The sequence below is a fragment of the Daldinia caldariorum genome (genome assembly GCF_022478825.1).
Source record: "Daldinia caldariorum strain CBS 122874 unplaced genomic scaffold F4812scaffold_12, whole genome shotgun sequence".
Taxonomy (NCBI): domain Eukaryota; kingdom Fungi; phylum Ascomycota; class Sordariomycetes; order Xylariales; family Hypoxylaceae; genus Daldinia; species Daldinia caldariorum.
In genome coordinates, this window is record NW_025953048.1 from 511,112 (window position 1) to 531,895 (window position 20,784).

A 20,784-nucleotide genomic window follows, 5' to 3' on the forward strand; every position below is an offset into this window, starting at 1 on the left:
TAACTGAACGGGCTGAAGCCTGACCTGGCATTGGTTTAGCGGTCTTCTGTTACTGGAATTGGCACTAAATCAATGCAGTCGGTTAGTGCTAAAATGAGAGATGCCGACATGGATTCAGCAATGCATCGACGCCCCAGTATGCCTGGTCTTCAATCACCACCGCCAGCTCCAAGTTCAGCTCCAAACAACAAATTTGGATCTAATTTTCATTCCCGAGATGTTGCCATGAAACACGATCAGAGCAGTAAAGGTTACGACAACGACGACCGCGAACGCGTCCGCGATCGCAGGGATCGAGATAGATTTGATTCAGACCGTCGAGCTACGGCTATCAGTTCCCACTCTAAGCCGCTTACATCGCGATCTCAGTCGCCTACTTCTCGACGTCCCGAGGATCATAGTGTTAGGACTAAGAGTACCCGCGACGAACCATTTCCGCGGCAAAGTGATAGGCCATACAAGTCTGATGTAAATCAACGTGGTCGATCGCAAGACCGAGAAGGGAATCTAGAAGATAACAGTGCTCGCGAAGTTAGCGATCGCCTTTTGCGAGACGAGCAGGGTCAGAAATTAGACCGCAGCAAACACCGCAATATACCTACGTCTCCTAGACACGGCCCCAGGAGTAACGATTACGCGAACCACGGTGCTAGAGGCCGATCCTTCTCACCAACCTCCAGAAAAAGGCGGAGGAGCCGGAGCCCGCTCCCTTTCCCACCTCCGCGACCCAAGAAATCTAGGCGCGAGCGTGAACGGGACCGTCGACGTCGAGCAGAACGGGCGGAGAGAGATCACCTAAAAGGTTCAATTCCTTCAGCCTCTCGTAGACGTTCTCCTTCACCTCCTTACGACAACGAGCCTCACTCTAGGCGTGCCGACCGTAACGAACCATTCGAACCGCGTCGAAATCATCATCGTAGTCGTTCACCGGTTCATGAAGATAACTCTGAACCGGATCCTTCTTTTGCTCCACCTCACCCGCGAGCAGATTCACAAAATCGTGGTCGCAGCCGTTCTAGTTCCCGACGATCATCCTTTTCGCGTCCACATTCATCACATCGTCCGCCTGATCGACATCATCACGGTTCGTCTGAAGCTGGTTCACGATCACGTCGATCATCGCCTGCTATCGAGCCCCCTAGATCTGAATTTTTGCCCAGGTCGCCCAGGGAGCGCGGGTCTCGCCGTTCTCGCAAGAAGGGCAAGCATCGTGAAGAGTCCAAATTCCCTCTCGGGGGTCAGTTGGCGTCTGGTGCAAACAGTATCGAAGTTAATATGTCCAGACGGTTAGAGAACCGAGGGACTTCTAATATACAAGCGCCTCCTACCCGCCCCGGGAACTCCCAATATAACGATCGCCGACCTGCTCGTTCGCCGCGTCCTAAATCACGCTCATCTTTTCAAGGTTCCCCAACGTCGCAATCACCTTATGGTGGTGGTAGAGCAACTTGGAGTAATCAACGCCAAGGCTCGCCTCATAGGTATGCTCAACTAACTTCCTATAGGTTCAAATTATATACTTACCATTATAAATTTAGTCAATATTCTACACACCAACCCCAAAGTAGTCATGGGCCTCCTACAGGCCCTTCGGCTCACCACCAGTCAGCCCAGTCACCTCAACCGCCTACCGGTCCCATGTCCCAATCTTACTCTCACAGCCGTAACTTTTCCAGGGGGGGCTTTCGGGGTAGCATGCATCCTGCCCGAGGTAATTATCGGAGTGTAGGGGGCGCACAGAACGCCCAGCGATCAGATACCGGTAGAGGTATCCCTAACCATTCCAGAGAGAATACTCCTCAACATCACCACAGCCCACATCATTCTACTTCAAGCCACCCAGATGTAGCCGGAGCAAAGGAGGATAGAGATGATGACAACGCATCCAGAGAATCAAAGCCTCATAGTGAAGATTTGCTGTCGGAGAAGAATGTTAACGAGCAGATGCCTCCGCCTCGACCCCCTCCCACAGCTCCGACAGGTCCCGCAAGCTCGAAATTTAGTTTTGCGTTTAAGACGACGAACAAAACTCCAGTCGCGACCCCCAAACCAGAAATCTCGCAAAAGTTCAACACGGCTCCTAAGAAAGAACTACTACCATCTACTGACGACCGAGATCGGGATCGGGATCGAGACCGTGATCGAGACCGCGATCGGGATCGTGAGCGGGAGCGAGAACGGGAACGGGATAGGGAAAGAGAGCGGGAACGGCAACGTGAGCGGGAGCGTGATCGTGATCGAGACCGAGACTTACCTCGAGATACTCCAAGAGAGCCTGCTTCTGCAAGAGCAAGATCCGATTATCATGCCAACAGAGCTCCTCCTGAGTTACCAAGGACACGAAAGGTAAAGAGGATACAACGAAGATTGAAGCCTAAGCCTCAATTACCGACAGACCTCGCTACGTCTGATTCGGTGTTTTTTAGAAAGCCTGGCAACGAGTCAGTTGTGGGCTCAGGTACATATGGCAAAGTCTTTAAGGGCCTCCACGTGTACACGAAGAGGCTTGTTGCTTTGAAGAAGATACGTATGGAGGGCGAGAGAGACGGATTCCCGGTTACCGCGGTGCGGGAAATAAAGCTTCTCCAATCCCTGAAGCATCGAAATATTGTTAACTTGCAGGAAGTCATGGTCGAGAAGAATGATTGTTTCATGGTTTTCGAGTATATGTCTCACGATCTTACGGGCTTGCTTAATCACCCATCATACAAGCTTGACGCAGCACAAAAGAAGCATCTTGCCCTACAAATATTCGAAGGCCTCGATTATCTGCACAAACGAGGAGTGTTGCATCGCGACATAAAGGCAGCCAACATCCTTGTCAGTAACGAAGGGGTCCTAAAACTAGCAGACTTTGGTTTGGCGCGTTTTTATGCCAAGCGTCATCAGCTCGATTATACAAACCGCGTTATTACCATTTGGTACAGATCCCCGGAGCTTTTACTTGGCGAGACGCAGTATGGTGCTGCTGTGGATATATGGAGCGCTGCCTGTGTCATGGTGGAGATTTTCACTCGACATGCTATCTTTCCTGGCGACGGCGGCGAGATTAACCAGTTGGACAAGATATACGCCGTGCTTGGTACGCCAAATAGGACAGATTGGCCTGCCCTTGTCGACATGCCTTGGTTTGAGTTACTGAGGCCTGGATATCGACGGCCTAATGTCTTCGCCGAGAAATATAAGGAACGAGTACCAGCAGCTGCCTTCGAACTGCTTGCCGCCATGTTTCAATACGATCCAGTGAAACGTCCGTCGGCCGCTGAAGTTTTGGAACATCCCTACTTCACAACGGAGCAACCGCCTGCAAGGCAAGCTGTTGAGTATGGATTCATTTGTTCTGATCACATGTCACAAGTATGCTAACTTTTCACAGGCTTCGTGAGCTTGAGGGTGAGTGGCATGAGTTCGAGTCGAAGGCATTGCGCCGAGAAAAAGAGAAACAGGAAAGAGATGCACGACGCGCTGCTAAAGAAATTAGCGGGCGCGAGAAGGATAAGAAACGACCGCCATCACCCCATGAGTCTCAGCGAGATAGCAAACGACCGCATGTTGATGGGCGACCACCTACATTGGGTCGAGCTTCGAGTTCCAATGTTGTCCAGTCCGGCGAACCTGCAGTGAGCGAAATGGCACCAGAGTAGGACGGGTACCATTCTCTGCAGAAGAAAACCGAACGATTACGACGTACACGGTGAAGAAATCATGGCAAAGGCGTGTAGAGTAGAGATCCACATTGGGAAGTAATGGACTATATATTTTGCAAGATATATTCCCGAGATACGGATCCAAACAGTGGACGTGTACAAAACCCAAACAGAGTCGGGCGTGGTGTGGGGTTGGTTTCGGTGCATCATTTACGATAGAGAGGCTTCTATCATGTTTTGGAACAGCCTCGTTTACTAGCTAGAGGCGTGTTTTTGCTCGGTTGCTTATAGCATGGGAAGCATTGATCCTGAGAATAGGTATACTCGGATCGATTTATGGGGTGCTGTATAAAGGAGTGGTATGCTAAGCTCTAGACGCGCGGAATACATTGATGTCAATCCCACGTTTTGACTCCTTGCTTCATTTGATATAGATGAGCGCTCTCTTTAGTGTGACGTTTAACATTTGATAAATTAATTACGAAGCTCTATTAATGGGACCTTCTACTTTCCTAGGTACATTGATATTTCAGTATCAGTAAGTTGGATACTCCCACCCTATCTGCTTGCTCTTATTTCGGCGTAGTGTGATATTAGGTTATGGTTAGGTACGGTTTCCCGGCATTACGGGCAGAGTGATACGACAGGAGCTTATGTGCCCCTGAGTTGGTAGCATAACTGCGGCCGGGGCTGCTTCCGCGTCGAAACCGCAGCAGTTGTCGATGCTGTGTCACTCGGCGCGTACGCAAGGGATACACGACAGAACCGAGACTCATATATTCGGCCCTGCTTTTCAGGGGCAATAGGAACATCTAAGTCAGTCATCTTCAATTCTACCAAATTATCGCGCCTATAAACCCGTAATTTATTAGCCTAGCAATAACGCTAGGTAGATGGTACAGTAATTGCTCAATGAACTACAAGTTTATAACCCCTTGGCCATTTCTTGACATCGTCGTGTTCCGTGCTAAGGATGACGTCTTCCCACTCCTTGATCACCGCCTCTGTATCTTATCCTTGATAGCATCCAGCGCGTCGCGGATCTCCTTGATTTGCGCGACTCCCGTCCGCGTCAGCACGTCGACAATAACCCTAGCGCCCCTAACAACGTCGCCGGCTGCCTGTTGTCGAGGCCGTCGAGCTGGCTCTTAACCATATCCACTGGAGTCCCTTTATGCTCCTCCCTAAGTTGGTCCGCAGCCTTGATGCGATTATCGCCGCGGTGACCCCCTGCCAGCTCGCTAGGCTGCCGAAGTTCGCGATCCATGTGAAGGTCCCTTGGCTTACCTTATATATATCAGGTACCTAGGTAGCCACAAAGAATCTGAAAATATCCGTTGGTGGTATGATTTATTTATTTATGTAAACTAGATAACTCTTTTCTTAGAGCTTCTACTTTATTTTCTCTGAAATCTGATCTAGTGTGGACCATGATATCTTCAACGGTTGCACCCACCCTCCCCCTTACACTCGCATGAGGATCTATAGGTACTGGGGGCCCGAAGATACTGAATGCTCCATAAGCGAGCCTCAAATTGAGAACTAACATGAAACCTTGGTGGCCTTTAAGTGAACATTCGATTATGTTTTCAAACCCCTCGACCGAGACTTGATTAGACTGCTATAACCACTGGGAACCTTTGGTACACGCTAGGTGAGGTTGCGGACTCAGAGGTAAGTTAGACATGTAGTGACCTTATGCGGTAGTTAGGTCGTAGAAATGTGCAACTATATTGATACTAGAACCTAGCATAAATATATGCTATGCTTACCTTGATGTAGCCTAGGAGTTTGCTTTCTAAGAGAAGTGTTGCGACAATACTAGCTTAAATAGATGATTCTATTGCAGTAAAGAAAAAGTACGAGTTAATCCTTCATATGAATTATAAATCGAATCACCTAAACCTCTATTACATAAGGCCTTTAGATATGTTTTGGCATATTGTCGACGGTTAATGAAAATGGAAAATGTGCTACTAGTAACAATATCTTACAGGAATAAAGATATAGGGGTTACCATTGTAATTAACCTTGGTTATACTTGTAAAAGCATGTCTCATTTACAACTTCTAAATTAACAGGAGGGTCGTATGACGAATGGTGGATATACCTATACCTCTTGCTTCGATCCATGTGTGCGAGTATATAGAATCGACAGCTTGTCACGGCTGGTGAAGACTATGGGCATGAAGCACATTTTTACCTTGAAAAAATTACACTTAAGGCTTTAGGCACTAGGTTAGGTTACTATAAACTACCGCTGCCCTATACTATCGTCACGGTGGCGTCTATGCCTGTGTCGTACCAATCTTTGGGCACATTCGAGATGCTACCTACCCGTTCCATACACCCGGGAAACTTAGGTGATATGCCCAAGATCAATCCCATATGATCACTCTTCATCCAATGGCACTTTGCAAGACAGAAAAAGGCAGCCGCTGCCTCGAACGCATTCCCGGACGTTGTAGCTCGCGACCGACGAGCGAACGCATCGTTCTGACCAGGCGCAGCCCACGACTCCAGGGCGCCATCGGTTCGGAAGTGCTGCTTTCGGCTATACGAGCCGCCGTCGCCTTTTCGGTAGTAGACCCAGTGTTCGTTCTTATGGTAATCGGCCGAGAGCCGACAGTACTTGATCCGGCCCCGTAGAGTAAGGGTGCCCCTTGATACTTGTCCGTGAGGGTTTGCCCCTACCACGTTCGTCTGCGCGTCTACGACGGTGGTGAGGAGCTGCGGGTCCTGTATCGTGTTCCATGTCACGCCCCAGTTCATCGACGCCCATGACCACGTTGGCGCGTTCTCCTCGTGTTCTTTTGTCATTAGCGGGAGGTGGGCCCGGCCCTGCATCACTTGCCACTGGGACACCAAGTTAGTGACTGCTTCATCATGCAAACAATTCATTCAGGGGATTAATTCATGTCACAAGTGCAGTATTTCTATATGGGATCATTTCGAGGGAATTAATTGGTAATACGTACTAGGAGGTCTAGAAGGAGAGATTCACTCCATAGGCCAGCAAGATACCTGCTCCTCCCAGCCTGCGGCATGATCGTGGCAGCACCAGCTATCGCCGGGAGTTTTTCGCTGGTAAACATCAACTGACGCGACGTGTACGATTTTACAATCATGTGCCACTGCTCCAAGGGGGTCACTTCACCCAAAGTTCCGGGGGTCGTGAACGGATAAGGGGGTAGTTGGTCCTCGCTTTTTCGATGCGTCCGACACTCGTATATGATGGCGCCCGGGGCGAAGTTTAGGATCCGCGATGCGAGGAAGGACTCTTGGAAGCACCATCCGCGCGCGTAAAGAGGCCCGACTTTCTTCAATGTGGCCCATGAGCTGGTGAAAGGCGGCTCGAGTAACCCTTGGTCGAGCGGCGCAGCTAGGAGATGTCGCTGGCGGACCGTAATCGGTATATTGACGCCGGGGACAATTGGGAAATCAAACCGCTTCGGAAGCCAGTCCTCTTCGCGGGGCCGTAAGTACGGGGTGCTGGGATTGGGCGAGGAGGCGCCGCTGATAACAATGAATGCCCGGCTGTATACCGAACCCATGAGAGCTGCTTCTTTCTCCCAATCTGTTTTGTCGTCCTGCACAATGCACAGAGAGTCGATCCAAACATATACCAATCCAAGCTCTTGGGTGACAGTGATCGCGTCTTGGAAAGTAGCTGGTAATTTTGAGAAGTCGATACGTTCTTTCAGATCGTGCAGAGTTGACTTCGTCAATGACAGTGGCTTTCCACCTCCCCAACAGTGGCTCAATGCTGCCCACGCGATGTTGCCTTCCGAGGGCAGGGCATCGCATAGTCTGAGCGCGTCGTTACCTCCGCCAACGAATATCAACCTGGAAGGAACGAAGCCGTTAGTTTGTGTGGCACATCTGGGATGTGTTTTACAGCATTCATTGATGCTTTCCTTCATAAACCTCATGCACTCCTCAGACCGTACATCTGCCGCACGAGATCCCGTTGGGCCCATCGTAGGAGCACCAGGTATAGGGGACGGGGGCATGGGGTCCATATACAGCTCGAGATCTACCCTAGGGTTTTGGAACCACTTGTCATACGTAAAGTTCCAACAGTTTACTATCAGAGGCGCCCCTTCTCTAATCATGAGGCCAACTTGTATCGGCATGCCATTTTTAATCTCCGTAATCCAGCTCATCCACTCGTCGATGAAGTACGCGTCGAATATCTCGCAAAGGAGGCGGCAGTACTTGCAGTTGTTCTTAGGAAGACCGGTCTTAGGGTCGACTTCGCGGCTCTCCAAGATCTTCTTCGTTGGTATCTCTTCCAGGACAAGGGTGGGGACGGAGGCAAGCTCTTTCTTTCGGGCAGCTTGTTGAGGGTCACTAAGCTGGTTCCATGCCGCGCTGGGTCGCCCGAATGTGTCTTCGTGACCATAGGGCTGCAGATTGTTGCAAACGAGACAGACGCCGCTTTTGCTCCCTTTCATATGGCGCGAAACGGCGTTTCCAGCCCAGACCGCAGTGTCAGCTGCTAAGCGCACCCCCTTAGCGATATCCTTAGCGGAGCTGAATAGGCTCGGCATTTTTTGAGGCTTAAATAACGTTATTGAAAATGTAGTCTAGTTTGATATCGTTGTATCATGGATTAGAAACCCGGTGTCATGGTTCGACCGAGTCTAGAAAGTTATACTTAACATCGAAGTGCAGTCTTAGTTAGAAGATTACCGAAGTGGTTATCGAGTTAGGGAACTAATGAATCCTTCCATATTTAAACTTGGAACGACTACTATGGCAAACGAAGTCGCCAAGTCTCAGCCGCATCATCGTACCTATCCAGGATAGCATGAGCGTGGGCAGAGTAGCATCGCCCTGTGGGACATGTTTGTTTTCAGCTCTTAGGTGTATACTACTGTTTATGGAATAGTTGTGGCTCTGCTGTGATCTGAATATAACATGTAATTAGAACTGTCTGATAAATAAGAGGACTCGGCAAAGACCCATTAAATTACCTACCTATGGTAAGCTTCGAGCTCGTCAAGTTAGTATCGCACGCTATTTCAATCTTAATATTAGAATCATGAGGGACATTAACTAGATCTCGTCTGGCAAAATGAGCCAGAGCAGCTGAAGAATACCGTCGCGGATAGCAAGCTATTGAATACGAAGTTAATGGTAAAAGCTCATATACTCGGTAGCGCAACTTGTACGAGTAAAAAAAGGTCTGACATATCCACAGAACTACATGACATCGCCGAATTATTTAACCAGCGAAGATAGCCAAGAGCTATATTAATAGAGGACTCGAAGTGAGATAGCGCTGCTATCATCGCGAAAGATATGAGCGTTTAATAAGGACCAAAACCTGCTTATCTAGGATCGAGTCATGGATGATATGATATAGTCCTTACATACAGAACTGAAGGGTCCGAGAAAGGTGTACATGCGTGTTAACTTTTACCCCTAAACGAGATTTATTTGCCAATCAAAACAGGGCGGGCAACCACTTTGGAGAATATAACCCTCCCCCTGGCTTATCAAGCAAATTACCCGGTAAATTTTCATCTACGGCAGTTCCCCTTGCGAACCGCTTCTGTACCGAGACTGCTAGGTTCTCCTACGTTGTTGCTGAAGCTTGACCGAACCTACTATAGATAATAAGAAGAGTTTGGCCATCTTGGAGGTGTTCTCCCTAGTCGCCACAGAGCTGATATATAGACGGATTGATCTGTGATCTGCGGACCACCGCCTTACCCAGAGTTTTAAGATCCCTTGAAACTTTTCTTCAAATTTCTGTACTCTTAGACTTTCGTCTTTCTAATTCACCTGAAAATACAAGAAAGGAGAGAAAAGATGCATTGGCGTTCGCTTGCCGCTCTGGCAGCACTCTTGTCGGTGCGCGACGCCGCATACGCGCAACAGATGCTGCGGTTCTCGTGCTCCAAGCTTACTATCGAGCGTTTAGACCCGCTGGTATCGCCGGGTATGGAACAGTCGCCCCATATGCACCAAGTGGGTGGCGGAAACTCGTTTCGAGCATCTATGCCGCCTGTTGATTTTGATCCCGTGAAGGAGTCGACATGTACTTCGTGTACTTTTGCCGAGGACTTCTCAAATTACTGGACGGCCAACTTGTTCTTCAGAGCCCGTAACGGGACCTTGAAACGCGTGCCACAACTGGTGAATATGGGCCTGAAAGCAGACGGTGGATTAACTGTGTATTATATTCCTCCGTATGATGGGAAGACCAATGTTACTGCGTTTAAACCGGTAAGTAATTAAGCTATGAGGCAGGGAAAGACTTGGGTGAACATCTATTCAAGATTAAACTTCAGCGCTGACGTGAGCTTTTTGTTTGAATAGGGATTCCGTATGCTAGTCGGAGACCCGATGTTACGACAAGCCGAGGGTCAGCAGCGACAGGTCTGCCACCGGTGTTTTAGCACGATCAATCAGGTGCCATTTGGCGGCGCGCCTTGCACGGGCGAGGATACGGCCTCTCTTCCTCTTAAGATGTGTGGGGGAGGTATCAGAAGTACAATCACTTTTCCGTCGTGTTGGGATGGCGTCAACGTTGATTCGCCTGATCATAAGAGCCACGTCGCGTACCCTGAGACAGGATCATTCGAAAGTAGCGGCCCTTGCCCGGCTTCTCACCCCGTCAAGCTTCCACAGTTAATGTATGAAGTTATGTGGGATGTAAGTAGTATAGCTCTTATCTTGATGGTTTTGGGGGCCACGAGTTTCAGACAGAGTTGGCATGGGGACCTACAGTAATGTCGTTAATGTGCTAATCTGAATGAATGATTTATAGACGCGACCTTTCAACGACCCAGACCTATGGCCCGAGGACGGATCTCAACCCCTGGTTTACAGTATGGGAGATGGGTAAGTTTCTCTGAACTGACGTCGCAGAATGTGGCATTTGAGACTGGCCGGAAAGGTTGGAATGGTGGCTGACTACTCGCTCAAGTACCGGTTACGGCCAACATGGTGACTACCTCTTCGGCTGGAAAGGCGACGCCCTTCAGAGAGCGCTGGATGCTCGTTGCAGTAACGACCGTTGCGCACAGCTTAAATCCCAGACCTCTGACGAAGCTATGCGATGCACAATTAACCAGACCGTTCCGGAGAATTACAATGGCTGTAAGTTGATGATAACTACCTACCTAACCTAAGGTTATACTCATTAACTTGGTGGCTAGGGCTAAACCAGCTCCCTGGTAATTGGACTATTACTTACAGCTAATTAGTTGAAAGAATTCAACTGACAAGCCAGAGGATACAAGATGTGAGTTGGGATTAACAATGAAGATTCGCGATCAAGTTGGATGTCGATTAATCGAAACAAACACCCTTGCTGCCTTCATTCTTTATGTGATGCTTAAGGATATTGCACGATACTTATTTTAAATGGACTTTAAGTCAAGTTGGCGTGTAAAGTCTAAAACGTCCAAGCTATGAGTGTGACTGTCATAGAAGAAGAATCATTGTAATAATTGTTGATGTAAAGGGTAAGGTTAGGTACTGTACGGTTTAACATGGTCCACTGATGCCTGTAGAAGTATAGGTACCTAAGTACATGCTATCATGTGACAGGTTGCTAGGAATTCAGAGTTCACATTCCTGTTGATAAGCCTGGCAAACCCCAGACAAAGCTTTATCAGATGACCCCACTTTACCCTCGTTTGTGGCTAGTAATTGAGGCGCAGACACACTAGATTCTTGGCAGCCTGGCAGCTATGATGTACCTAATGTACCTGTGAATTTCGAAGCTTCACCTTTGACGTTTTCAGCTATTCAATACATCCATCAAAACGCATCAATAACACACTCACTTTCCTGTACCTAACCTAAGGGAAGATCGATGATACTACATACCTGGGGAAGGGAAATCTAGGAAAGACACTGGATCATAATTATTATCACAACAGCGCTCTTCGTATAAATGCGCGGGACTCAAATTTCCTCTCTCATGCCGTAGCCCAAGCATTCAACGCGACCAGCGATTCCCACGAAACTATGCCGGCATCATCATGGATACCACAAACGCGTCAAATACGCTCCACCGTCTCGACACCGCGAACAAGATTGCTATAGCGGACTTGAACCCCGAAATTTCTGACCCGGCATCTCGTGCTGTGCGCGGCGTGGTTACTATCACATGGCCCTATAACTCGGTCAAAGGCACATTTGCTTTTATCCTCGCCGAACCTGACTATCGTCTTCGTAGAAATAAAGGCCAGGTTCGCGTCAATTTAAACGGTGCATCTGCTAAGGCTGCTGGAGAGAGCGGATTAAGTAGTGGTGATGAAGTTCTTCTGAGTTTGGACGGAGCTGAGTGGGAACTTGAACAAGTCAAGAAGCGCCAGAGTTTGCCAGGCGCTGGGATCGATTGGCAGTTGCAATTCTCAGATAAGTTCTTGGCTCAGGTGATTTACCTTATACTGGTTTGTGTTCCATGTTTTAGGAACTAATTATATCTTTCCCAGGTTACCCTAATCGAGGCTGGAGAGTCGAGGCTCATTAATGTCGACCGCCCCCCTCCTCCTCTTTCTCCTCCAACGGAGCTACAAAATCGCACTGAAACGCCGTCGACCGAAATAGTTCCCGAAGACCTTCCCCCTAAAATACTCGAAGCGCTCACACCACCTAGCAAAACTTATATCGCGAAGCTTAAGGATGGTGAATACGAGTCTCCGGCTTTCGTCAAAAGAGCTCGGATGTCGTATGGGTCCCTGTTCGAAGATGGATACGATATATTCGAGGATGATGGTGGAGTGAGAGGGAGAGGCCGAAAAAGGTCAAGATTTGGTCGTGAAAGCGGTGCATGGAAATATACCAGCCAGTCTCCCAGTCCTGAACCTACTTCACCCAGTATGGCTGATGAGGGATGTCAAACCATGGAAATCGATTTACCAATGCCCTTATCTGTGCAAACAAGCACTAACAACGAGCCACAATCGAGTTTTGGATCGACGTCAAGAGTAGAATATTTTACCCACCCCCACCAAGGCATGGTCGACCATGGTGTTCAAGGGGACGTCCAAGGCGATTCCCGCAACGAATGGCCGGTCACAACACCTTCATCGCTCTTACCGCCCGGCGTCGGCGGTGAGCTTCGCAGTAGTGGCCTTGAACTACCGACATTCCACTCTACTAATGAGATTCATGTGCCCAATGATGTGATTCAACAGTGGGATACTCCGCGCATGAATCTTCCGCCCGAGGGCTACTTACATCCTAATGAACCTTCATCAACTGATATCTTTCCGAATAATTTCGAGGCCAGGCCATCTGCGGGACATGATGTAATAGGATCTGGAAGCCATGTACACTCACCAAACGAAACTGATCACCTTGCAATTGAGCATGGAGACCACCATCTTAGCGAGGGCCCAGCAACCGATGAGCAGGGCTACCCAGTTCAAGTTCCACAGCATAACACGGACTATCCTCCGCTAGGCCTTGAAGATGAGGAGGAAAGCACTGCGGTATCTACAGGGGCACATATCGATTATCCACCTTCGTATCTAGATAATAATCACCCCTTTCCCCAAGAGGCTATGGATATTGGTCATGGATCGTTCAGCACTAGCGTTCCTGTATCTGGTAATTTGGGATCATCGTCTTGGGCTGCGGTCAATAACCAGTCTCCAGAAACATCGATGTCTCATACCGGCAGGCTGAGTAGTGCGGAGGGGAAATCTCCCGATACTGCGGTGGTTATAGACGAGAGTGACTCGGATGACGAACCGCCACCACCCACTGCTGCAGAGGACACAGTCATGACCGGCCAAGCTGATCCCCTTGAAATGTATGACGAAGCGGAAGTTGAGGATGAAGTGGATGCTGAATATTCGGATGAAGATGAGCCTGAATACGACCAAGACGAAATAGGTGGCGATTATGATACGAGGAAGTACACCGCACCAGATGACGACGAAGACGATAGTCACGATGAAGACTTACAACCCCACGAGCTAGAACCCGAGTTCGATGATGGCGAAAGTTGGGACGAAGGGGATGAAGACGCCGAAAATCTCGACTATGAAAGCGCATATGAGACTGATGACAATGGCGATGAGGATCGAAAGCCTGTCCGGCCAGCTTCACAAGCTGCTCCTCAGGTCATAGATCTCATTTCATCCTCAGAGGATGAAGGGGATGACGACGAAGTTACCCAACCAGAAGCCGCCCAACTAGTTTCTAACAGTGTATTACAAATTCAATCGAAAGCAACACCGGAAAACATACCAAAGCAAGGACCTAACCGGGTTGCCGAGAGTGAAAACGAAAGTGAAAGTGAGGAAGACGCCGACGATCGTCAGGATAATGGAGAACATAACGATGAGGAAAATGAAGAGGAGATGAACGATATTGAAGGAGAAGAGGATGCCGAATCGGCCGATTTAAGTGGAAAATCTGAATCGGAGCCTTCAGAACGCGAACTCCAGGACGAAGACATGGAGGAAGTACTTGAAGAAGAACTCGAAGAAGAATTTGAAGAACTTGAAGAAGTAGCGCCAAGTGCTGAAGACAGTGATGGGGCCGAGTCTATCGACCATGACTCTAAACACACGCCCGTTCTTACTTTAACTTCGCGTCCTAGCGAGACTATGGTGCACCGAAAATCATCACCCGAGCCTAGCGATGTAGGGTTGACACGCACCCAGGACGATGAAGAGAGAATGGATGTAGAAGGCAAGGAAGAAAAAGGAGACCGCGATGCTCCACAATCCGCAGCTGAAGGACTCGAGATTTTGAGCCGCGCAGTCGAAAACGAGTCGAGCAACGACCATCGTGCTGAGTCTCCCGGAAGGGTACAATATGAGCATGCCGCTGATGCTGTGCTATCTAGGGTTCCCGAACCCCTTGAGGAACCTAAAGAAGCACCAAATGAAGAAATAGGAGGGCATGAATCCGATAATGCTCCGGAGGATGAGGAAATGGTTGACATGGTACCCATCTTACCGGCTCCTGCTTCTACCACAGACGAAAAAATACAGGCAGAAGTTACGTCACCTTCATCCCCTTCATTGACACAATCATTTGTATCGTTACCTACTGGGGACAAAAGCACGGACGTCGTGTTGCGAGAGACCACTGCTGGTACGGGATCTCAAACCCTGGCTGATCAACTGCCAACGCCTCGAGACACACAGCTTACCGGCGATAATACAGTATTGGAATCCGCGACAGTCATTTCTATGGATGTTGATGCGCCAGATGCGGAAAGCAATGCGATGACACTTCTATCCGTTGCTGAGCAAGTAGTCAACAAGACATCTTCAGTGGTTGAAGATGCCGTTTCTGATACCGAAGAGCAGTCTGCCGAACCTACCACAGACCAGCTGCAGCAGACTCGCGCAGAAGAAATATATGACGAAACCACACAACCAAAATACCCGCTTCATTCTCCGAACTTATCCTTTCAAACTCAGGTTGATGCCGATGATATGGCTTCAGCAAGCTTTGTCGAATCCATCACCGAGATTGTAGTCGAACCAGAGACCAGGAGTGATACCCCACCAGATGTCGAGGCTAGTATTTCTCGTCCCAGCCTGTCATTCATATCTCAGATGGAGATTGATGAAGAATTGCAAGCTAGTATCATGGAGAATTCTGAATTTGACGAGGATACGGATGTTGAGCTGATAGATGAACATGAAATCCATAATCAGGTCGAAGACTACGATGGCGAGGCCAGTTCCATTGAAAGCGAGGATGAAGTTCGCACAGAGGTCGGAAACCAAGATCTCGTTTCAAGAGAACCGTCTCCAGATCTTGGAACGCAGATAGAAGATCAGCGCGACACTACGCCAAGCATTTCAGCTGACGTTGACGCTGATTCTCCTCAGGAAACATCACCAATAGATCCGAGCGTGCAGCTTGCACGCATTGCCAATTATTCTAAGAGAAAGGCAAAGAACAATGATGTGACCAAGATCACTTCTTCAGATGAGAGAAACGTGCGTACCCTTGAAAGCTCATCTCCTAATGTGGAAGATTCGAGTGTACAACTAGCTCGAGCTTCTGTAACCAGATCCTCCTCGCAAGGGGAGGACGAGAGTTACTCGACGACAGCTGCGAAACTAAAACTTATGCGCCATCTCCGGGATGAATTACCCGACTGCACTCCTCTCAAAGTTTTACGACAGCATCTTCAAAAGAAGCTGGACGTAATTGCCGTCGCCATGATGCATCCGCCGGACCCACAAAGAGCTAAGGGCGGCCCGCGCGAATTCATGATGTCCTTTACCATTACCGATCACTCGATTGGCCCTTATTCGGTTGTTGAAGCACAACTATATCGGCCGCATAAGGAGACGCTGCCGATTGTCAGGGCTGGCGATATTGTGCTTCTCCGCAACTTCACGGCAGTCTCACTCCCGGGCAAAGGTTTCGGCTTACGCACAAACGATGAATCGAGTTGGGCTATTTTTGACCATGATGGCGAACCACCTCAAATCAAAGGGCCTCCCGTCGAATATAGCGATAAAGAGACAACTTATGTTGCACACATGAGAGCATGGTACAACTTATTGGACGAGAAAGCGAGGACGAAGCTAGAAAGAGCTAATAAGAAGATAATTGATGCTGGCAAATCCAAGTAGGGATAGAATGGACTCAACTCTCTCGCTACACTCAACATCAGCATTGCTGTACTTCGCCATGGCCATTCTCAAATTCTCTATGTATTAGGTACCTATTTATTCATCGTTGGCTTGCATTTTAGTTAGGAGTTAGGAAAAGGAGGCATAGCTCCCTATCTTATCATATGGGAATGGCAGATGGCATATTGAGGCATTGGGCTTAATGATATATAGGTACGCTACCTTAGGTTAGGTACTTAAACTACTATAACCTTTTCACTATTAACATGATTGCAATGTACGGGCAAGGTGAGCTTGACTGCCCAGATAGATTATGGCTACCAGCTATTGGGATGTAATTATTTGGGTGCCCTTGGTACCAATCTAACTAGTAGGCCAACATTTTTAATCCACTTGTTACTGTGTCGACAGCTCGAGTGTCTTGAGACTTGTGTGAACTTGATATTATCTCAAACCGCTATTAATTTCGGCGAAGCCCTAGCTCTAACTATTATTATTCGGACACGTACGTGGCAGGTTTGAGCATTTTCGTCCCGCGCCTTGTGCCTCATCTTCACAACGCCACCGGCTCGCTAGACTGAAACTATTAAATCCTTCTCTCAACGATTTCTATAAGAATTGTTGTCTGACAGAGTTTCTTCTAGCACCGAGATAGAAACGCCAAACAACCGGCTTTTGTTAGGCGTAATTCCACCAAATTGACTCTCAGTACGTTAGGTAGTCATCTCGTCTCCTAACCATTCTCCTCCTCGTCCATGTATGGAAACCAGCATCCGTTATTTCCATACTCATCCAATGTGGATATTGTAGCATATCACTCATTACCCCTCGGTCTCATAGTAACCCCATAGAGGACCCGAAGGACGAGGAAGTAAGTCGACAGCATCCCTTTCGATACAGTCCAAGTCAAGTAACTGGTTACTTACCTACCTACCTAGGTACCTAAGGTACCTATATCATTCCTATTTTAATTCGGGAACGTAAAGGCTAACGGGCCTCCAGCACGGACATGACATTAATTATACTAGAGGGCGCGTGCTCCTCGTCCTCCTTCTCGTCCCGGGACCTTACGCCCGAGCTCGACCCCGACGACGTCCCCTGACAGTAGATGCCGGAAGTGGGCGTCGGCTGGCACGTGGTGCTGCCGATCCCGTTACTAGGTTTGAATCAGGCTGATGACGCGACTCGTGGTGGCTTCGGCGATATTTGGAGCTTTGCTTCTGCTTGTTTGATATTACATACGATGGAGTGCTTACTAGGAGTTGGGGTGGGATTAAGGGACTGGAGAAAGGGGTCGGATCATTTTGTATGCGGCGCTGACGATATGTATATCCGGTCACAATTGTTCTCAGTTAATGATTTGCCTTGAACTATATGGCAATGCGACAATATTCAACTCTTAATCGATGTATTTGGCGTACATGGCCTTGAGCCGCTGTACTTACTTTTCAAGTTGGACTTGCGATCAAAGCGGATGATATATAGTAGCCTCTATCACACGGGAATGGTTTAGACGGGCGTGTCAATGGTTTAGAGAAATATTTTACTTGGACGGCTGTGTTGTAAGACCAATACAAATTATAGAGCATACAAAACTCAAATCGTAGGAAAGAATATAGTAATTGCCGAGAAATAACTTCTTGAGCTCGGCTTGCCGAAGGCCAACTTTCACGAACTTGTCATCTAAACCTTGCCGGGCGCATGAAGTGTTTGTTCCTTGTTGTTGACCGGAACCTAGTCTCACCAACGCCCCATAGCGGCGTCGGTCTGTATCTGTTGTCTGAACAGCAACATGCGATTGGTCTGAGGAGCATCGGATATTCCCGCCCCACGGTATCCCGTGTTTATCATCTGGTCAACTCCGATCTCCTTTAAGCTTGGGACATCTTTGGGGATTGGAGCTAGAGGCGTCGGCAACCTTATGATACCTAAGTTTTAAAGCCGCGAACCGGGACGGGCATTATGCACCAACGGGCTTAGGAGAGTGCGCGTGACCGAACAAGCTCTGGCCATATCATTATCCCCAATGTGACCCTCCATGTAAGCTCCAAGTTAGAAGATGGGGTGTCAGTGCCGTAGATAGATTCGCCTTGCCAACTGGATCTACCCTATGTATTATTCCCACTACTAATTGACGTCATTCATATACACTTTCAATTCCGCTGGCGTAGAACATATTCCCCCCCCACCCAAAGGTAAATGACGATAGCTTCATAAGTAATACCAAAACGGAGATATCCCACTTACAACCAAAAAGTACTGTAATAATGATTATTTCCTTAGAATTATGTTATCCGAATAAGGTAGAGCAAATGCGATTTGTTTGACTTTACGGACCTTTACCTCCGCCAACTATTGGCTTATGCGCGTTTAATCTGTATAAAGGTGTAATGCAAAGCAGAGAGGCAAATTTGTGGCTTATGCTCTACGCAAGCATAAGGTTGAAAGTATGTTGCACATGAGGCTCATGCAGAGCTGAATGATGTGAATGATATAGCCTCAGTCCAATCATGAAGAATCATGAAGCCAGATGAGACGAAAGCGAAGGGGGGAGTTAATCGAGATCATCGTGACGAAATCGTAGATAACCATGTCTTATCCCACATCTAACCAGGGTTTTGCTGGCCATGCAAGAGACCCGATTACGACGGTATCTACTGTGTCTTTAATGTACATAGTATCAAAAGGCAGCAAAGGCAAGCAAAGGCAACTTACACAGCCAAAGTTGAGGCCGGTTCTAGACTTAGACTGCTCCATAAAATAACGCTTCGAAAAGTCATGTTGTCATTGCGGAGACATCTAACTCTGAACAGCCAATGATATTGTCTGATTCTATATTTCCCCTGCATTGATCTAAGTTTCTGGAGCGGAAGCTCCCCAGTATGAATAGCTCTGATTGGCTGACCGTTCCCGAAAAGGAATAAGATGCTACATAGTATGCAAGCCAACCAAAGTGTTCGCCTTCAATCGTCACCACCCAAAATTCAGCCATGGGAAGTACAGATCAAGTCCGGAAAAAAGGGAACTTTCAAGTGTTGATCATGATGAAATACATGTTGAGTACTAAACGCTAAGTCAAGATATATGGCAAAAGTGATATTCCATATGTATGATCCCATTCGAAACGTGCAACTTTGTCCCTTTTGTGTAAGTGGTGACGTCAGGCTATCAGGGGAATCTCTCAGTCCAATAACAGGTACACAGTTAGGTAGCTCAATGCAGCTTATACACCACTACTTACTACAAACAAATGTAAGCTTGGAATGCGGACAGCGGCGGGACAATAGTGAACTGGTAAATGATGACGTACATTTCTCGCCCACATGATGTGCCCGGTATTGTCTTTTACACTTCAGCTTTACCAAGGTCAACCCCCGTGGGTAGACTGCCGGTAAGACGACGTAGTAAACAGGTAGCGTAGCCAGATTGAATCATCGAATGAGTGACAAACAACCAGCTTCGACTTTCTATATAAAGAGCTTCCAATTCCCCGTCAGGCCTGTTTTAATTCTATTACCATTCACCATCTCCATCCTTCCACAACAACAATATCAACAAACAATCAACTCAACTACTTCAAACTTCCAAAGTTATCAACAAACAACTCAAACCATCATCATGGACAAGATTTCGAACGCCGCCAACTACGTCTCCGACACCGTTAAGGGCGCCACCAGCACTGCCTCCAAGGAGGGCAACAAGGAGGTCGCTAAGGACAACAACGCGAACCTCAGCACTCGGTAAGCTTCATTTAATCACTGGTATCTCAGCACTTCATCTTCTAACATTTATCTTCAGCGCCACTGCTGCAAAAGATGCGCTAGGCGACAAGGTTGACGAGAAGAAGCACAACACTTCTGCCGATGTCAACAAGGAGTCTGTCAAGCACTAAGCTGCTTCCCTCCCACCAATCAACCCTACCTCCATACGACTTGTATGATGAGACGAACGTGGGGGAAATAGGATTGAACTTGATTATTGGGCGTCTTTTGGAACTGGTACAATTGTTTCCTTTGTATTGGTATGGCATGGAGAGACGGATCTGTTTCCCTAGCAAGGCTCCAATGCCATGGCAGGCTTCACAATACCCCTAAGATAGCTTAGAATTAAAGTCGCTATTCATCGCCAACCTTCTATATTCGCCTCGATTGTGAAATGAGAATGTTATGTGAACTTTGGATTACGAGTACTTCAATCTTGACTTGATTACGATCTATAGAGTACTTATCACACCCCATTCTAGAAAACAAGGTAGCGGTACAAGATATTATAAATGTTGGAGCTGTTTTTAGTAGAACCTTTCCGGAAAGTCCAGCGTGTCGATGTTGGTGCCACCCCTTACCAAGCTCCCCGGCCTACCCCGAGCCGTCCGCGACGCGTCCATTCGCTCAAGTATACTTATTGCGCGACTTAAGACTATACTATTCCCATTAGAGGTAAAACAGGCCTTGGAAATATGGCTCGTCTCTTGACTACGAATAATGCCATTTAGCGCCTTTGAATGAGGCTGTATCTTGACACTCCGCGAGTTGAAATCCGTCCAAAGCCCAGAT

General features: G+C 48.0%; 6 protein-coding genes across 6 annotated transcripts; 4 read left to right on the forward strand and 2 right to left on the reverse strand.

The window, feature by feature from the left end:
* Nucleotides 1–93: 93 nt before the first annotated feature.
* On the forward strand, nt 94–3,644 carry F4812DRAFT_460698 (Pkinase-domain-containing protein; the record flags this gene model as incomplete). Its single annotated transcript, XM_047937733.1, has 3 exons — nt 94–1,481; nt 1,539–3,323; nt 3,377–3,644. 3 exons carry the CDS (start codon nt 94–96, stop codon nt 3,642–3,644), a joined length of 3,441 nt encoding a protein of 1,146 aa, XP_047788741.1.
* A 948-nt stretch (nt 3,645–4,592) lies between these two features.
* On the reverse strand, nt 4,593–4,939 carry F4812DRAFT_434042 (uncharacterized protein). Its single transcript, XM_047934685.1, has one exon. The coding sequence runs from the start codon at nt 4,912–4,914 to the stop codon at nt 4,720–4,722; it is 195 nt and encodes a 64-aa protein (XP_047788742.1). The 5' UTR covers nt 4,915–4,939; the 3' UTR covers nt 4,593–4,719.
* An 830-nt stretch (nt 4,940–5,769) lies between these two features.
* F4812DRAFT_78717 (HET-domain-containing protein) lies at nt 5,770–8,527 on the reverse strand. The gene is made up of 2 exons (XM_047939431.1): nt 6,626–8,527; nt 5,770–6,503 (listed from the first exon to the last, which is right to left on the reverse strand). The coding sequence occupies exons 1-2, from the start codon at nt 8,198–8,200 to the stop codon at nt 5,913–5,915; spliced, it is 2,166 nt and encodes a 721-aa protein (XP_047788743.1). The 5' UTR covers nt 8,201–8,527; the 3' UTR covers nt 5,770–5,912.
* A 679-nt stretch (nt 8,528–9,206) lies between these two features.
* On the forward strand, nt 9,207–11,132 carry F4812DRAFT_78732 (uncharacterized protein). Its single transcript, XM_047939432.1, has 5 exons — nt 9,207–9,884; nt 9,978–10,313; nt 10,429–10,502; nt 10,588–10,760; nt 10,820–11,132. The coding sequence occupies exons 1-5, from the start codon at nt 9,468–9,470 to the stop codon at nt 10,861–10,863; spliced, it is 1,044 nt and encodes a 347-aa protein (XP_047788744.1). The 5' UTR covers nt 9,207–9,467; the 3' UTR covers nt 10,864–11,132.
* A 275-nt stretch (nt 11,133–11,407) lies between these two features.
* F4812DRAFT_434049 (uncharacterized protein) lies at nt 11,408–16,632 on the forward strand. The gene is made up of 2 exons (XM_047934686.1): nt 11,408–12,046; nt 12,107–16,632. Exons 1-2 carry the CDS (start codon nt 11,651–11,653, stop codon nt 16,229–16,231), a joined length of 4,521 nt encoding a protein of 1,506 aa, XP_047788745.1. The 5' UTR covers nt 11,408–11,650; the 3' UTR covers nt 16,232–16,632.
* Nucleotides 16,633–19,849: 3,217 nt separating this feature from the next.
* F4812DRAFT_460703 (glucose-repressible gene protein) lies at nt 19,850–20,123 on the forward strand (the record flags this gene model as incomplete). The annotated part of the gene is made up of 2 exons (XM_047937734.1): nt 19,850–19,971; nt 20,030–20,123. The coding sequence occupies 2 exons, from the start codon at nt 19,850–19,852 to the stop codon at nt 20,121–20,123; spliced, it is 216 nt and encodes a 71-aa protein (XP_047788746.1).
* Between the last annotated feature and the right edge of the window lie 661 nt (nt 20,124–20,784).

Coding starts and splice junctions, on each gene's coding strand:
- F4812DRAFT_434049 (XM_047934686.1), top strand. CDS start 11,651: ATGGATACCACAAACGCGTCAAATACGCTCCACCGTCTCGACACCGCG. Junction 12,047..12,106: donor CAGATAAGTTCTTGGCTCAG/GTGATTTACCTT, acceptor TATCTTTCCCAG/GTTACCCTAATCGAGGCTGG.
- F4812DRAFT_434042 (XM_047934685.1), bottom strand. CDS start 4,914: ATGGATCGCGAACTTCGGCAGCCTAGCGAGCTGGCAGGGGGTCACCGC.
- F4812DRAFT_78717 (XM_047939431.1), bottom strand. CDS start 8,200: ATGCCGAGCCTATTCAGCTCCGCTAAGGATATCGCTAAGGGGGTGCGC. Junction 6,504..6,625: donor CTCTCCTTCTAGACCTCCTA/GTACGTATTACC, acceptor TTGGTGTCCCAG/TGGCAAGTGATGCAGGGCCG.
- F4812DRAFT_78732 (XM_047939432.1), top strand. CDS start 9,468: ATGCATTGGCGTTCGCTTGCCGCTCTGGCAGCACTCTTGTCGGTGCGC. Junction 10,503..10,587: donor GTTTACAGTATGGGAGATGG/GTAAGTTTCTCT, acceptor TACTCGCTCAAG/TACCGGTTACGGCCAACATG. Junction 10,761..10,819: donor TCCGGAGAATTACAATGGCT/GTAAGTTGATGA, acceptor CTTGGTGGCTAG/GGCTAAACCAGCTCCCTGGT.